Source organism: Oculina patagonica, chromosome 6 (genome assembly GCF_052425735.1).
Source record: "Oculina patagonica isolate OP01 chromosome 6, crgOcupat, whole genome shotgun sequence".
In the NCBI taxonomy this organism is placed as follows: domain Eukaryota; kingdom Metazoa; phylum Cnidaria; class Anthozoa; order Scleractinia; family Oculinidae; genus Oculina; species Oculina patagonica.
In genome coordinates this window covers 4,846,573-4,865,050 of record NC_135763.1, presented here as the reverse complement: position 1 = coordinate 4,865,050, position 18,478 = coordinate 4,846,573, and the positions used below count along the sequence as shown (strand labels likewise).

At 38.8% G+C, this 18,478-nt stretch overlaps 1 protein-coding gene and 1 long non-coding RNA gene across 3 annotated transcripts in view; one reads left to right on the top strand and one right to left on the bottom strand.

The window, feature by feature from the left end:
- Window positions 1–18,478, bottom strand: part of LOC144656179 (uncharacterized) — a 55,660-nt gene that overhangs the window by 23,468 nt on the left and 13,714 nt on the right. The window lies entirely within an intron of this gene.
- On the top strand, window positions 2,382–17,661 carry LOC144656576 (contactin-associated protein 1-like). Of its 2 annotated transcripts, none has more exons than XM_078516794.1 (4): window positions 2,382–2,741; window positions 15,217–15,306; window positions 15,866–16,051; window positions 16,740–17,661. In XM_078516794.1, the coding sequence occupies exons 1-4, from the start codon at window positions 2,609–2,611 to the stop codon at window positions 17,342–17,344; spliced, it is 1,014 nt and encodes a 337-aa protein (XP_078372920.1). In that variant the 5' UTR covers window positions 2,382–2,608; the 3' UTR covers window positions 17,345–17,661. The 2 variants fall into 2 exon arrangements, with proteins under 2 accessions (XP_078372920.1, XP_078372921.1); XM_078516795.1 differs by lacking the exon at window positions 2,382–2,741 and adding an exon at window positions 10,075–10,209.

The following is an 18,478-nucleotide window of genomic DNA, read 5'->3' as shown; positions in this document are numbered from 1 at the left end:
AAATTACAAGCACATTTCGTACCGATAAATCTTACGGGTTCGTAAATCTTCGATAGACTTCGAGTCAACTTCGGAAATCTTCGGAAGTCTACAGGCCAAGGTATTTACTTACAAATCATGACGGAAGGGTAAACATAAAAACTCCTCGGTTCCTCTTCAGACTACTTCGGTTTTGAACTTCAGAAACCTTCGTCAATCCTCGGACTCTCCTCGCGACAACAACGTATATCCTCGAAAGACTTCGTTTCAACTTCGGAATACTTCGTGTCAACTTCGGAAAGAAGAGTAAAAGGTACAGCTCTGGTCCAATCACAATCAAGTTATTTTGTTGAGTGTATTATAATATATGAAATCATTATTATTTTAAAGCGTTGCGTCGGTGCGAACTACCGATACTGGCTTCTGGGCGCCACTCAGTGATTGCTGAAGTTTTCGCTACACGTCACATTTCAGTAGTAAGGTCTTAAGAGACATAGAAGGCCACTTGCAATGATTTAAACTTCAAAACTGCGAAAAACAAGTTATCATTTTATCAATTTTTGAATGAATGCTTTAATTTACATTACATGTGCCTTTTTAGCTAAATTTTGGGTCAGAAGGAAATAAGTAAGCTACATGGGTAATTATTAACAGTCAGTCAACTGACAACTGACAAATGGCCTAAAATTTAACTGACAACTGATAAATAGCCAAAATTTTAACTAACAACTGACATTTGTACACCCCCAAAAATGCGAGAACTTAAGTGAGAATTTGAAAAATTCATTCATTTCGACCCTTTCCATCCACTTCCCCATAAACACAGAACAATTAATTAAGACGTCCTGATCTTTCAAATTATCGTGTTTTTTTTTTTCATTTATGGAAATCGTGAACAAAAATCTACCTCAGGCTAGTGACTAGTACGGAAGCGATTGCGTGACACGCAAGTTTCAAACACAGGCTTACCATCCAATGTTTGTGAGGTCACAGCATGCCCATATGAATAGTCAAATTTCTTCACTAATTGCTATTGTAAATATTTAAGCTTTCTAAAATCTGCTTTTACGACTTTCATTTGTAATAAAATAAAGTAGAAACATTTTCGCATTGTTTAGGTTTGTTTTGATGCCGTTTTCTTGGCGATTTGAAGCGCGCGAGAGCAGTTCTGGAAGTTTAAGTTTTCGACTCGTGTACTGAATACAAATATTTACACAAGGCATGCAACTTCGACATCGAAGAATCCGGTACTGCCTCTGGAATGTAGTCGAAAAATCAAATTTCCTCGACTCGCTTTTATCGGAGATCCCGGTCCTCGAAAGAACAGTCTTCGAACTATAGTCTGGCCTAATTTGAGTGCGATCGGTTCGCTCCGTTGCTCTTTTAAACTAGCTGGAATATTAAATTAGGTCTTAAATTTGCCGATTTACAATGATCTGTACCACCTACTTGGACAATTTATGCAATATTCGCTGAAATTGGTCAAAATTACTGCCTATACCCTCTCCTGGAAAGCACTCTTGTCTCACAGCAAAACGTCCTCTGGGGTACCCCAAAGAAATACTGTTCGGAAATGACGACGGCGAAGCTCGAGCGAAGCCGAAGACAATTTGAACTGAAAATTTAATCTGCACCTCGGCTTCAAATGTTTTTAATGATATTAACATTTCTTCGCACTTATATACGTTAGTTCACTCGACAAATCCACTATATAGCGAGTAGAAATTAATTTTCCAGTTCAAGTTGTCTTCGGCTTTGCTGTCGTGAATATCGGCAAATTTACGACCTAATTTGATATTCCAGCTAGTTTAAAAGAGCAACGGAGCGAACCGATCGCACTCAAATTAGGCCAGACTATAGTTCGAAGACTGTTCTTTCGAGGACCGGGATCTCCGATGAAAGCGAGTCGAGGAAATTTGATTTTTCGGCTACATTCCAGAGGCGGTACCGGATTCTTCGATGTCGAAGTTGCATGCCTTGTGTAAATATTTGTATTCAATACACGAGTCGAAAACTTAAACTTCCAGAACTGCTCTCGCGCGCTTCAAATCGCCAAGAAAACGGCATCAAAACAAACCTAAACAATGCGAAAATGTTTCTACTTTATTTTATTACAAATGAAAGTCGTAAAAGCAGATTTTAGAAAGCTTAAATATTTACAATAGCAATTAGTGAAGAAATTTGAATATTCATATGGGCATGCTGTGACCTCACAAACATAGACCCTTTGCATAATTGGCGTCTACATTTGAATAACAATACAGATACATCATAAGCTTCACATTCACGCAGAAAATCCTTTGTCTATAAACATCCACTTGAGGCTAAGGATGTACATAGTATTGTTATTCAAATTTGGGCGCCATTTATGCAAAGTGTCTATTGGATGGTAAGCCCGTGGTTTGTCTCGTTTGTTTCCGACCAAGAAGAATTGAAATGACCGGCATTTCGGTCGAGAAATCAAAGGGTTTATACAAGAAGGGTACATTTATTCGACGGCTGTTTTACAAGAGATGGGAATATCACTGGCAGACCTGAGAGTGGTCGAATGTTGAATGTCAACACGGAGATGTACTGAAGTTCTCGACTCGACGGCACGCTTGAAGGCCTTGAAGACTAATAATCAAAGATGACGATAGGATTCGAAAATTCGCTTTACACTCGATATTTGGCAGATATGGCGTTCAAGATGATCTTAACAGGGAGTTTCTGCTGTAGATTACATCAGATGAAGACGTTATGGACTGTCTGGTCGGAAGAATGTGGGTATTGTTTACGTTTCAGTGACAAGTTATTTTGTAATTATAAGTATTTTGAGAGCGTTCGCACTCGGCGCGTATAGAGAGCCCGAAATAAATTTTTACACTAGGTTTTAGAACGGAAATTCCCCTTTCAAAATATCTGAAATTCAAGTAATTTAGAGTTTTACCGGGTAGAGAAATTATTTCTCGAAAAAGAGCGCCAAATAAAGAAATTGGAGCAACCGAATTTTAGTTATTTTCAGCAGCTCGCCGTGACCTTCAAAATTAACTTAGAGAGGAAAGATTGGACTCAAATGACTTATAAACACTTCAATGGTACATTTCTAGGCTCAAAAACGGGGTTTCATTTAATGCGAATGAGCCAGTGCGAAGTTTACGACACGGTATGAGTCATGTTTATTTTGTGTGTTTTAGAAGACACTGGGGTTCATAACGGTTTTGTAACTGGTTTTTGACCGGTTGAAGAAATATTTGAAGAAAAAATCCCACCACGTTTCTAGGCCTACCATAGGCTTCCTGTCGGCGGCATATCAAGAATTCTGATTTTGATATTTTGTGCCACTTATTTTTGTTTTCGCTCGGTCTCAGTGGATCTTTGGTCTTAAACCACAACATATACAGAAAGGCCGAATAGATACAATTCAGCAGTTCTATAAAACTCACCAATACAGTTGTTTACTTCAGCACAAAGATAATTTTCGATAATTTTAATTCGTATTACCCACTTGTTCCAAATTGATAAGCAATGTTAATTAAAACACCTTCCAGCTCAAGGAAATAGGAAATATGTCCGATGGCTCACTACTGAAACAACTAAGCGTAAGCTTAAAATTTCGTGCTTATTCCTCGTTGCAGCGAATTTTTAATTTATAGTATCCGTTTTTCGCACTAAAATATCTCATACCGTCACATTTTTCTTCTTAGTGTCTTACGTTTAATATAAGGCATCGCGAACTGAAATATCGATTTCCTGTAGGTAACAATAGACAAATCTGCTTGGTCGTGAACTAAAATTTATCTGATAAAAAATAATTTTTAGGTTTTTTTAAATGTAGAAAATTTTCCCTTCCCTCGTGAAAAGCCGCTAGGAATGTGCTGTTTCTATGTAATATTCTGGCGCTAGAAAGCTCGGCTCAGTGATAGAGATACACCACTTCGCATGTGCTGTTTCTAAGCTTTTTATTTTGGCGCTAGCAAGCTCCGGTCAGTGATCGCACGTACTTTAATAGCTCATTTGACAACTGTTAGCAGTCAGCAACTTGTGCTTATTCCTCGCTGCTGCGAGCTTTCAATTTCTGGTATTCTGTTTTCGCACTAAAGTATTTCATACTGTCACGTTTTTCTTCTTTGTAACAAAGCCTGTGTACAGCCGTCCCGCTCCCCTTAAAAAAATGGGGACGTTCCCTTTCCGATTTTTTTGAGGGGAGCGGGACGGCTGTACACAGCTATTGTAACATCGTGAACTGAAATATCGATTTTCTAGGACCAACAGACAAATACTCTTGATCCACTCCATTGTGAAGCTTTTGTCCCGTCTTTTAATAGAAAAAAAAATCATTTTCTTCTAGATTTATTTGTTTTCAACCGTTTGGAGCGTGAAAAAGTTACATTTACATCGTCTAGAACTTTCAACCTCTTCAGGGTTCTCTTCAGGACATGATAATGAATATTATAATGAAATGATGAAAAAAAATCGAACGAACAAAAAATAGGTTTACTGCTCCACTTTTTGATACTAATGCAGAAAACTACCCCTTCTCAAGAGAAACGCCACTAGGAATGCGCTTTTTCTAGGCACTTTTATTCTATCACGGGTAAGCTCTGCTCTGAGGAAAACCGGAGAAAAATCCCTCGAGACAAGGACGAGAACCAACAACGAACTTAACCTACATATGACGCCAGGCCGACTTGGGCCACATTGGTCGGAGGCAAGAGCACTCACCATTGCGCCATCCCTGCTCCCCAAAATACCGATTTTCTAGGTAACAACAGAAAAATATGCTTGGTCCTTCCCATAGTGTAGCTTTTGTCATCTTTTGTTTAAAACATAAAAACTTGGATATATTTTGTGCCCATCAATAGTCATAAAGAAATTTGGAAATTGTTGTTGGTCTTTAAACTCTCCCTATCAAGTTTTAGATTTCGTTAAAATTTATCTGAGAAGCAGAAGTCTCTGCCTTCCCTTGAGAAACGCCACTAGGCATGCGTTGTTTCTAGGCACTTTAATTCTGGCGCCAGCAAGCTCTGCTCAGTGATCGCACCTACCTTCAGATAGCTCACTCAGTTGTGAACTGTCAACTGTCAGAAATTTCGTCCTTATTCTTCGCTGCAGCGAAATTTTGCTTTATACTATTCTTTATTCTCACTAAAATATTTCATTCTGTCACATGTTTCTTCATTGTCGCTTACATTTGTTTAAAATAATAGAAATGTGGAAATGGTCGTTGGTCTATAAACTCTTCTTGAATAGTTTTAGGTTTCGATATATAAAATTTAGCTAATAATAGTAATTTTTATGTTTTAGCTCCTCTATTTTTATGTTAAGCAAATATCAATGCAGAAAACTCTCCCTTCTCCAGAGAAACGCTACTTGGCGTACGCTGTTCTCATGCAATATTCTGGCGTTAGAAAGCTCTGCTCAATGATAGAGAAACGCCACCAGGCATGCACTGTTTCTAGGCAATGTTCTGGCGTTAGAAAGCTCTGCTCAATGATAGAGAAACGCCACCAGGCATGCGCTGTTTCTAGGCAATGGTCTGGCGTTAGAAAGCTCTGCTCAGTGATAGAGAGACGCCACTAGGCATGTGTTATTTTTAAGCACTTTTATTCCTGCGCCAGCAAGCTCTGCTCAGTGATCGCACCTACCTTCAGATAGCTCACTCAGTTGTGAACTGTCAACTGTCAGAAATTTCGTCCTTATTCTTCGCTGCAGCGAAATTTTGCTTTATACTATTCTTTATTCTCACTAAAATATTTCATTCTGTCACATGTTTCTTCATTGTCGCTTACATTTGTTTAAAATAATAAAAATGTGGAAATGGTCGTTGGTCTATAAACTCTTCTTGAATAGTTTTAGGTTTCGATATATAAAATTTAGCTAATAATAGTAATTTTTATGTTTTAGCTCCTCTATTTTTATGTTAAGCAAATATCAATGCAGAAAACTCTCCCTTCTCCAGAGAAACGCTACTTGGCGTACGCTGTTCTCATGCAATATTCTGGCGTTAGAAAGCTCTGCTCAATGATAGAGAAACGCCACCAGGCATGCACTGTTTCTAGGCAATGTTCTGGCGTTAGAAAGCTCTGCTCAATGATAGAGAAACGCCACCAGGCATGCGCTGTTTCTAGGCAATGGTCTGGCGTTAGAAAGCTCTGCTCAGTGATAGAGAGACGCCACTAGGCATGTGTTATTTTTAAGCACTTTTATTCCTGCGCCAGCAAGCTCTGCTCAGTGATCGCACCTACCTTCAGATAGCTCACTCAGTTGTGAACTGTCAACTGTCAGAAATTTCGTCCTTATTCTTCGCTGCAGCGAAATTTTGCTTTATACTATTCTTTATTCTCACTAAAATATTTCATTCTGTCACATGTTTCTTCATTGTCGCTTACATTTCCCCCCCCCCCCGTTTAAAATAATAAAAATGTGGAAATGGTCGTTGGTCTATAAACTCTTCTTGAATAGTTTTAGGTTTCGATATATAAAATTTAGCTAATAATAGTAATTTTTATGTTTTAGCTCCTCTATTTTTATGTTAAGCAAATATCAATGCAGAAAACTCTCCCTTCTCCAGAGAAACGCTACTTGGCGTACGCTGTTCTCATGCAATATTCTGGCGTTAGAAAGCTCTGCTCAATGATAGAGAAACGCCACCAGGCATGCACTGTTTCTAGGCAATGTTCTGGCGTTAGAAAGCTCTGCTCAATGATAGAGAAACGCCACCAGGCATGCGCTGTTTCTAGGCAATGGTCTGGCGTTAGAAAGCTCTGCTCAGTGATAGAGAGACGCCACTAGGCATGTGTTATTTTTAAGCACTTTTATTCCTGCGCCAGCAAGCTCTGCTCAGTGATCGCACCTACCTTCAGATAGCTCACTCAGTTGTGAACTGTCAACTGCCAAAATTTCGTCCTTATTCTTCGCTGCAGCGAAATTTTGCTTTATACTATTCTACATTCTCACTAAAATATTTCATTCTGTCACATGTTTCTTCTTTGTGGCTTACATTTAATATAAGTTATCGCGAACTGAAAAATCAATTTCCTGTAGGTAAAAACAGACAAATCTCTTGGTCACGGTCCACCCACTTCGCCGGAAGTTTTCGTCATCTTCTGTTTAAATTAATAGAAATGTGGAAATGGTCGTTGGTCTATAAACTCTTCTTGAATAAATTTAGGTTTCATTAAAATTTAGCTGATAATAGTAATTTCTATGTTTTAGCTCCTCTATTTTTATGTTAAGCAAATATCAATGCAGAAAACTCTCCCTTCTCCAGAGAAACGCCACTTGGCGTACGCTGTTCTCATGCAATGTTCTGGCGTTAGAAAGCTCTGCTCAATGATAGAGAAACGCCACCAGGCATGCGCTGTTTCTAGGCAATGTTCTGGCGTTAGAAAGCTCTGCTCAGTGATAGAGAGACGCCACTAGGCATGTGTTATTTTTAAGCACTTTTATTCCTGCGCCAGCAAGCTCTGCTCAGTGATCGCACCTACCTTCAGATAGCTCACTCAGTTGTGAACTGTCAACTGCCAGAAATTTCGTTCTTATTCTTCGTTGCAGCGAAATTTTGCTTTATACTATTCTTTATTCTCACTAAAATATTTCATTCTGTCACATGTTTCTTCTTTGTGGCTTACATTTAATATAAGTTATCGCGAACTTAAAAATCAATTTCCTGTAGGTAAAAACAGACAAATCTCTTGGTCACGGTCCACCCACTTCGCCGGAAGCTTTCGTCATCTTTTGTTTAAAATAATAGAAATGTGGAAATGGTCGTTGGTCTATAAACCCTTCTTGAATAGTTTTAGGTTTCATTAAAATTTAGCTGATAATAGTAATTTCTATGTTTTAGCTCCTCTATTTTTATGTTAAGCAAATATCAATGCAGAAAACTCTCCCTTCTCCAGAGAAACGCTACTTGGCGTACGCTGTTCTCATGCAATATTCTGGCGTTAGAAAGCTCTGCTCAATGATAGAGAAACGCCACCAGGCATGCACTGTTTCTAGGCAATGTTCTGGCGTTAGAAAGCTCTGCTCAATGATAGAGAAACGCCACCAGGCATGCGCTGTTTCTAGGCAATGGTCTGGCGTTAGAAAGCTCTGCTCAGTGATAGAGAGACGCCACTAGGCATGTGTTATTTTTAAGCACTTTTATTCCTGCGCCAGCAAGCTCTGCTCAGTGATCGCACCTACCTTCAGATAGCTCACTCAGTTGTGAACTGTCAACTGCCAAAATTTCGTCCTTATTCTTCGCTGCAGCGAAATTTTGCTTTATACTATTCTACATTCTCACTAAAATATTTCATTCTGTCACATGTTTCTTCTTTGTGGCTTACATTTAATATAAGTTATCGCGAACTGAAAAATCAATTTCCTGTAGGTAAAAACAGACAAATCTCTTGGTCACGGTCCACCCACTTCGCCGGAAGTTTTCGTCATCTTCTGTTTAAATTAATAGAAATGTGGAAATGGTCGTTGGTCTATAAACTCTTCTTGAATAAATTTAGGTTTCATTAAAATTTAGCTGATAATAGTAATTTCTATGTTTTAGCTCCTCTATTTTTATGTTAAGCAAATATCAATGCAGAAAACTCTCCCTTCTCCAGAGAAACGCCACTTGGCATACGCTGTTCTCATGCAATATTCTGGCGTTAGAAAGCTCTGCTCAATGATAGAGAAACGCCACCAGGCATGCGCTGTTTCTAGGCAATGTTCTGGCGTTAGAAAGCTCTGCTCAGTGATAGAGAGACGCCACTAGGCATGTGTTATTTTTAAGCACTTTTATTCCTGCGCCAGCAAGCTCTGCTCAGTGATCGCACCTACCTTCAGATAGCTCACTCAGTTGTGAACTGTCAACTGCCAGAAATTTCGTCCTTATTCTTCGCTGCAGCGAAATTTTGCTTTATACTATTCTTTATTCTCACTAAAATATTTCATTCTGTCACATGTTTCTTCTTTGTGCCTTACATTTAATATTTCGCGACTAAAAATCAATTTCCTGTAGGTAAAAACAGACAAATCTCTTGGTCACGGTCCACCCACTTCGCCGGAAGCTTTCGTCATCTTTTGTTTAAAATAATAGAAATGTGGAAATGGTCGTTGGTCTATAAACCCTTCTTGAATAGTTTTAGGTTTCATTAAAATTTAGCTGATAATAGTAATTTCTATGTTTTAGCTCCTCTATTTTTATGTTAAGCAAATATCAATGCAGAAAACTCTCCCTTCTCCAGAGAAACGCTACTTGACGTACGCTGTTCTCATGCAATATTCTGGCGTTAGAAAGCTCTGCTCAATGATAGAGAAACGCCACCAGGCATGCGCTGTTTCTAGACAATGGTCTGGCGTTAGAAAGCTCTGCTCAGTGATAAATAGACGCCACTAGGCATGTGTTATTTTTAAGCACTTTTATTCCTGCGCCAGCAAGCTCTGCTCAGTGATCGCACCTACCTTCAGATAGCTCACTCAGTTGTGAACTGTCAACTGCCAGAAATTTCGTTCTTATTCTTCGTTGCAGCGAAATTTTGCTTTATACTATTCTTTATTCTCACTAAAATATTTCATTCTGTCACATGTTTCTTCTTTGTGGCTTACATTTAATATAAGTTATCGCGAACTGAAAAATCAATTTCCTGTAGGTAAAAACAGACAAATCTCTTGGTCACGGTCCACCCACTTCGCCGGAAGCTTTTGTCATCTTTTGTTTAAAATAACAGAAATGTGGAAATGGTCGTTGGTCTATAAACCCTTCTTGAATAGTTTTAGGTTTCATTAAAATTTAGCTGATAATAGTAATTTCTATGTTTTAGCTCCTCTATTTTTATGTTAAGCAAATATCAATGCAGAAAACTCTCCCTTCTCCAGAGACCTCCAGAGAAACGCCACTTGGCATACGCTGTTGTTCTCATGCAATATTCTGGCGATAGAAAGCTCTGCTCAATGATAGAGAAACGCCACCAGGCATGCACTGTTTCTAGGCAATGTTCTGGCGTTAGAAAGCTCTGCTCAGTGATAGAGAGATGCCACTAGGCATGTGCTATTTTTAAGCACTTTTGTTTTGGCGCTAGCAAGCTCTGCTCAGCGATCGCACGTACCTTGACAGCTCAATTGTCAACTGTCAGCTGACAATTCTCCTTAAAAGAGAGAACGTGTAAGATCGTATTTCATTCTCAACAGAGAACCAACTAGTAACGGAGGTCTGACTTGACCCAGAAGAGGTTCATCTAAGAAGAAAGTGAACACAAAAAGTGCAGTCTGGTAAGTTACGTCTTCTGTCATCGTTATAAGATATAACGGCTGCCTGATGCAGCACCTGTCGAAATATAACCCAATGCCAAACATGAGAAAATGGACGAAACTAATTTATCTTTATCGACGCATTCCTCGCAACCAAATTTTTTACAGAAGTATACAATACCAAAAAACTGAGTCGCTAATAGCTTGTATATCGCAATGCCTGAAATATTTGTTAAAAGCCTGAATTCTTTTTAGGAGGTAAATAAAGTTTTGGTAAAAGAGAAGCAGATAAATTACCTATCCTTCTGCCGTTTTTCAGTGATTTTCCTTTTACGAAGGTTTACTCCTTTTTCAAACATATGTGGATAAAACAAAAAGTTTTACCACAGTCATCGGAGCAAACTGCGTTGGCTCAAGTGTCGATATAGTTACAGGTTACAATTGTTACAGTTGATAGTTGATGTTTTCAAAAGGGGAAAGTGAAGTTTCTGACAGTGCTAGTCCGCGGATCATCGATAAGGGCTGAAGCAAGAGCATTGATAAAAAATTTTATCGATTAAACAAATGAGTCTCTGTAAACGTGGTCCACCCCATTTCCGGTCAGAAAACCGTTTTCCCTCAAACTTTGCCCAGTGAACTATCTCACGTTATAAGCAAATGCAACGACTTCATATGTTTGGAAATACCTTAAAATATATTTTTGGAGCTCTCAAAAGTCGAGGCTGCAAAAGGCCCCATTTTGAGCGTGGCCAGAACGAGAAACTGCATAAGTTGAGAAGCTCGCCGCTCAAAGACCACCAAACGCAATAATATGTTATCATTACTTCTATGTTAAGTTGTCCTTCAAGGTTTGGAAACGCATGTTAGTTTTGATAAGTTTTGATTTACAGGCCCGTGAAAATTTAAATATTTGCAACCGTTAGATCACTTTATTTAAAGACTTTAAACATGCTAAAGTATGGTGTCTTCGCCGGACTTTATTTCTCAAGTCCAAATCGGACCATTCTTAATTCCAACTGAATCCTGCTTAACAGATAGAAAGCATAGTAATAAAAAAATACCTTACGCTTTTTATTCCCAGCGAATATTACACACACGCAGAAACCCATAAGGGTTGACACACGTTATGCAGATGAGATTGCTAAACAGCAAATGCGGTTGTTAACAGTTTTAAATAATAACGTCTTGTATTGTTAGATTTCACCATTCTAAGTCGAAAATACAGTCAGCCCACACAAATAAAACTTGAAAAACGATTTAAAAGGCTAAAATTGGCGAATGATTTGTGAGAATTAATTTTAACATGCTTTGAAAGGAACGTGGCAAATATTATGCAAATTACATTGGCTGCTAAGCTTGGTCCGGTTTTAAGAAACCTTGCGAATTATTTGGATCTCCCTGTTTTCTATTGATCAGTTTACAAAACAATTGTGCTGTGCAAAATCTGTAAGCGTTTAGGCATAAAAAAATTATATATCCGTTCGGTTTTAACTGGTTTAACAGGACGCAGTAATGTACATTTGAAATCGACAATTTGTGGGCTTTTGCAGTTGGTGATAGAATCATTCAGTCATTTTTTCGACGTTTTTGCTTGTTTACAAGCAAGAAAATAAGAATAGTGGATAAGTTGTTCTATCTCGAACCACATTCTTGTAAACTCTCAAGGGACTGCTTTAATTTCTCAAGGGAATATTTTAATTTCTCAAGGGATTACTTTCCGCTGTGGTGATCACTTGCGATCTCGTAGAAAAAACGTGACTTGTCAAATTTACAAACGTTATATAACAATTTTAAAAGTGACATGTCAGCTTTCTTATCTCAACGCACGTGTGTCTGAAAGGCGATCTATAAAAAGCGTCGCACTAACAATGGATTGCGTAACTAACGCTAAAACATGAATAAATAATCACTAGCACTTACATCGTTTAAAAATTACAAACGTCAAAAATAAACCATACCAAAAAAACTCGCTCTTTTCAAAGATATTATTGAAGTTAAAACAAATGCAAGAGATGGGGGCTTCTTTTAGGTTAGAAGCGGTAAAAAATTAGGCCAAATTTGGTTGCTACAAGCGCCATTTTGCAATGTTAATGATTAGCGCTTTGCAATCCGAGTCGATGTGACCTCGCGTTGACAGCAATGTTGCATGAATCGGCTTTACAACATGCGATCGTATCTACGCAGTTCGAGTGGAATTTCAGTCAAAGACAGCAAAATTCTTTCGTATTTCATCTTCAAATATAATTCGAAAGCATTCACTGTATATATGGCTTTTGTTTAATTTTCTTGTCACGCACGGCCATTTACCGGTCCTTTTGGACCGGTAGCGCGAAAATTCCAAGAAAATTTGCCTTACTTCCGTTTTCCTCCAAATTTGGAGAACAGGAAGCTGATATGATTAGCCAATTACAGAGCGATTTTGGGCCAAGACACTTGAATGTGCCTTACATGACCAATTTTTCCAAGCGAAAAAAAAAATTCAACATGGCGGACGTGACTACGGAATCAGTCGAATGAATTTAAACAGCTTTTCAAAGCCGGTGAAGATGGTTTTTGAGAAGGAAGTTGATCCAGAAGGTTTTTTAAGTCTCAAACAAAGTTATTTGGACAGTTAGCTCGAAATTCGAAGCGAAAAATTGAGGTAAATGATCTTTTATTTTGCTTCGCACGTGTTTGTGTCTGTTTGCGATATGAGCACAATAATGTCATGTTGTTCAAAATGCGACAAAAAACCGTTCGGATCGCCGTTTTATTACGTTTAGAAACTCGCCTTTATCATAAACAATTTGTCCTTTGTGGAGTTTGGGAATGTAAAGCTCAATTTCTTTGATAATCACTCGTTTTGTAGGGATTATGCAGCCGTGAGTAGCCGCACGTAACTTGAGCTCTGATAAGTCGTTGCCATGGAAACTGAAATGCGATCCTTCTATTTACGTAAGAAAAAAAATTAATAATTAATTCCCTGTTTGGAATTTTTTCATCCGGTTTTCGGCACCAATTTTGTCTTAGAATACGGAAAATGATTACTTGGACCTTAAAATTTACCCAGTGGAGCGTTTTTGCACTATTTCAGTTTTGCCTAAATTTTGTGACTTATTTTTACTGATTTTTTGTGATTCAGAATTGTTTTTTGAAACGTTTTAAGTATCCATGAAGGAGATTATATTTTTCTAGAAAGCATATTTTGTGCCCTTTCAAATGAGACATTGGAGACTTTATAGCTGTAAATACTTTTGGAGTTATTAAATAAAACGTGCGACACGGTCAATTTTGCATTATTTTTAAGTGACAACAATGAGTTAAGCCCACGAAGAAGCTGTCTTGATATCCGACCCTCGCAGAGCCCAGACAAAACGCAGCATGAGTGTATCGATTTGTTTACGCCGCAATGTTTTCTCCGACAGTAGTCGGAAATATCCGTATTTTTTCGTGCTTTTTCGTGGAGCGATCGTAACGATACGGCCTTGAACACATTGAACAGCGGTCTACCTATAACAATTCAAATATGGCGTCGCAAAAACAAAGCGTCGAACGCATATTTTGCTGTTTTGCTGTTTCGTTTGCTAATTTCGCTACCGTAATCGACTGCCTCGAAAGGTCCTTGCAATTTTAAAGTATAGAATTGTCAGATCTTGCACTGTTTATTTGTGTAATGTTGAGGAATATGTGTATAAATACCCGGCGCGGACGAGCCATTTTTGACAAAATTATACGGCTGCATTTCCTCCGCGAAGATAGGAAATTGTTAAACTAAACTACAAAACAACTGTAATGATAAGTTCGAAGAACAATGCACAGGATAAACCTTCGACTCATACTTCATGCAAAAAAGTCGGTATCTCGAAGAGACTTTGATTTCTGTATGAAATTTTAAAGATCAAATGAACAGAAATTTCGAATTGTTTTAATTTTTTTTGCCCATATGTTTATTAAGAGCCAAATAAGCATATCCCGAAGTTTCAAAGTAATCGGACATTGCATCGCAGAGATATTGCAAGTTGAAAAATGCCTTTTTAGGCCTTCATAATCGTAGAGTGCTCGGGAAAATTGTCGGAAATAAAAATTTGTGACGTCATAATTGGTGTTTTTGAAGACGACCGCAGACCGATTCCGCGACCGCACCTTAGAATTTAAATAAATGTGTTTAGTGACATTTCAAGCAGTTATTTCGTCCTGTTCGACCGTTTCTCAATTGATTGATTGTTGCTTGTTGTTCAGAGATGCGCATTTTAAAAATAAAATAGCTAAAGCTCAAAAATAGCTTACAGTTCTCTACCGAACAACAAGTGAAATGACGAAATTCTGCGTGTTTTGGACAACATCAGCTACGACGGCTAATTTTTGGTTTCTCTATTTAGAGTTGAACGCTCTCTTTGAATATTCAGCGGGAGCTAGTTCTTATAGCGCTAATTAAGCAGAATACGTCCGGAAAGTTGTGAGATTCTCAAGTGTGAAATATAAATTCATTTTCCACCAGACGTTGCCGTCGGTGCGATCTGCGGAATTGGTCTGCGGTCGTCTTCAAAAACACCAATTATGACGTCAAAAACTCGTTCCATTCCTTCCATTTCAGTGCGCAGTCATTCAAAAACATTTTCGTGAAGCCTTCGGAAATCTTCGTATAAATTTGCTGTAATTCACACTTTTAATAACGCTGGGAAAGCAAAAATTGTTTTAATTTTACTCAATAGTGGATAGTTTTAGCGTTGGTTGGTTAAAATGGCATTTTGAAATTTCTGTTCATTTGACCTTTAAACAGAATCGTCTATCTACAAAGGAAGGCCGCTTGTGCGACTCAGCCTGGTAAAGCTGCTGGTGATTGTTTATTATCTTCAGAGCTTATGAACTGCCACCCCGGCTTTTATGATGTTCATGGCATAGCATGTAACCAATTTTGACCAATGCACAAGCTGGAGAAATAAAGACTACAACGTTTACAGGGTCCGAAAATGGCCGTGGTCTAGTACAAGCTCATAGCCAAACTGATAATTAATTAACCACTCGCTGTTTTCCTATTTTCCTTGATAGACTTAATGATGGCTACCAAGACAATTGTGTTTTTCTTCCTCTTGTTGTCTGTCATTACAACGGAATCAAAATTTTCCCAAAAGCACGGAGGTAAGCATTACAACATTTTTTTTCTGTATTAAATTGCGTGGCTAGAATAGCCTGCGTAGCAGGCGTCTGTGCAGTTTGTGAGATGTTACTGATGTTTTCCCAGATTTTCGTAAAGTTAGTTCATTAATAGTCTGCCAGGTCTTTTGTAATCGCTTACATACTCTGTAAAACTATTTTGATAATAGACTTGCTTGGCTAATCTGATTTCGCTATTAACTGCATTACGTTGTTTTTTAAATTGCGTCCAATCATTAGGATCATTGGGATCTAAGATTGGCTAAGCCAATACGTTTTCATCACTATTGCGCGGCTACACTTCTTCTTGCAGACCATGACTATAAACATGTTTGGTAATACCTTAAGGAGGAATTGATATCTAATGGAACGAGCAGCTAGACAGAAAATGAATTTTTCGCTCCATAATCTTTTTTGGGAAGTATGACGCAAGTAAAAAACATGTATAAAAAGCCGAAATAGCGTTGAATATGATAATGGTTTTTCTACGAGTGACTTAAAGTGACAGTGATAAAAATAATATTACCCTGGTTTTTCTTCTCAGTTTTTCCCAAGAGTACGTTGGTAAACTCAGAACACGCAGCATTGAATGATGCAGGGGGGCCTAGTTGTGTATCATGCGACAAGGTGATGAGTGTGTTTCTTGAGCTAAAGGAACGTGTAGACAGCATAGACAACTTGATCGAGCAACAACTCGCTGATCTAGTAGCAGAGAATGCAAGTTGCAAAGGTAAGATAATTGAAAGTGAAATTGATCGTGACATGCCAGTTAGTTTGAAGGAACTCTACGCGACCGTCTGGTCCCATATACTCCGTCAAAATCTCCAATAATTTAACTTAAAAAAAAACCTACCGCGAAACTGATCCTTCTAGGTGGCAGCCTCAACACTATGAAACACTCTGCGTAATTAGAAACAGAAATTTATTGTCGTTTTTTAAAATATAAAAAAGTAAAACTCAAAACTCTCCTTTTGCTGCGACTGTATGGTTGAGATATATGTAGCTTTATATGCAGTTGCTTCAAGCATGTGACTGCTACATCGTAGTAATCGTAGTACGTTATCAAACTCAATCGGGAGATGGGTGGACTGTATTATTTTGGGTGGGCGTGTACTGCTGGGAAGCCGAAACATTTATTCTTTTTTATTCAATCTTTAGTTGCAGTTGGGAACCCTTTTCTAGAATAGAAACCAAGAACCCCAAGCCGCAGGCAATCTACTAATTTTTCAATATTTTTTTTAAAAAATTCCCTGGCGGCTAGGGCCGAGTTCGCATGTCCACACACTTGTGCACTGCAGACTCCACACCCAATGAAAACAAATCTTTACTATTTGGGAAAGTGTAACATTAAGTGAATTCAACACTTAAAAGGAACAGTAGATGGTGTTGATCAAAACTTTTTTTTTCATTTCCTTTAGCAAAGACTTGCAGCCACTTGAAAAATCTTGATCCTTCAGCAAAAAACGGCAGTTACATCATCGACCCAGACGGCGAGGGGGGTCTGGAACCTTTTACAGTTTACTGTGACATGAGTGACAAGAATGGAGTTGGCGTGACTGTCATCAGTCACGACAGTGAAAGCAGAACGCACGTGCAGGGATATGAAGATCCGGGTAGTTACTCACGTGACATTCATTACACCGGAGCAAGTCTGTCGCAGCTGGCGAGTCTTGCCAGTGTCTCCCCCCACTGTGAGCAGTTTATCAAGTACGAGTGTTTTCACGCAGCCCTGTTCCAGGGTGGAACTGCCTGGTGGGTGTCACGTGATTCCAGTAAGATGACTTACTGGGGCGGAGCATCACCTGACAGTGGTAAGTGCGCATGCGGGATGAACAACTCATGTGCAGACCCCAGCCGTGTTTGCAACTGTGATAAGAATGACAACGTATGGCGTGAAGACAGCGGCCTCCTCACTGGCAAGACACATCTGCCAGTTGCACAGCTGCGGTTTGGCGATACAGGCTATGGTGGAGAGCAAGGCTACCACACACTGGGAAAGCTGAAGTGCTATGGCATAGAATAACCTATATCGTCTTGATGTAGGTCTCTCAACAAACACAATTTAACGTCAGCTTCCTAAAGAGTTAGCCAAGTTAAGTATTTGTTGTAATCATAAGGATAGGTTTTTAAGTGGGAATGTACGGATTAAAATAATGTTAGCCTGCGAAACCAAGATAGAAAAGCAAGTAAAGGTTTGTTTAAAGACTTTTCACTTCTTCGCCATAATGAAAAACTAGGAACTCTGTGCTCTTTAGTGATAAATGTGAAAAATGACAGCTTCGTAACTGTAGTGTAAACAAGGAACAAATGGGGAATAAAACGAGAGACGCATCGTTCAAATTGTTGTATTTCCAGTTTAATTTTCTTTAAATTTCTTTATAGACTTGTAAGCTACAACTGAGGGCCTCCCAGGGGTTTTAGGAAACAAGGGAACATTGGCCATTAAAGAACATTTGGCTGGGAAAACGGGAACAAAAGCATATTTTATGGAACAGGGAACACCAAAATCAAAGAAATTCCTCTAGGGAACACGGGAGAAAAATTTTATTGGAAACAAGGGAACATGGACTCCCCTGGAAGGCCCTCACAACTCTTTTAGCACGCTGAATTTTTTCTGTGTCCCGTTGTGCGTCGCAGTGTAAAATGGAATTGCTGCTTTGTATTTGAGGAGTTCATTTTTAACTCGGAAAACTCCGAGTTTTGGTGATGAGGCCAATTTCACTCCTTCACTCCTTCCCTCGATTCCTGTTAAACATTTTAATTGAATAATTAATTGAATTAATTTATTAATTAATCTTGTGAAGCGGGTAGGGGTGAGGGAGTGCACATGACTGTGTCCGGCACAGGGGAAAACAAGTAGCATATTACGTTACTTTGTAAAATGTACACAAAGGCTATATATTTGTTTCTGAAAATCTTCTGCTCTCCTTATGGTGCTATCCAATCTCGTCCCCAGAGGCCGCGATCTTTTTGGTCTGCGCCAGAGATCGGGACCTCTGGGCTATTCTGAAAAGCCGCCACAAAGGCGTCTGAATCTGATTGGCTGTTGAAAACTTGTTCGTTTCACCACAATCTCCGGCGCACGCGCACAATCAAACCGGAGCCAGGATTTCCTGGTTCCGGTTTTGATTCGTCCAGAGCCATTGAGTTTCCCGAC

Excerpts from the sequence above, each read along its gene's own strand:
- LOC144656576 (XM_078516794.1), top strand. The coding sequence starts at position 2,609 with ATGACGATAGGATTCGAAAATTCGCTTTACACTCGATATTTGGCAGAT. Across the intron at positions 2,742-15,216 it reads GACTGTCTGGTCGGAAGAAT|ACTTAATGATGGCTACCAAG; the intron begins GTGGGTATTGTT and ends TTTCCTTGATAG. Across the intron at positions 16,052-16,739 it reads AGAGAATGCAAGTTGCAAAG|CAAAGACTTGCAGCCACTTG; the intron begins GTAAGATAATTG and ends CATTTCCTTTAG.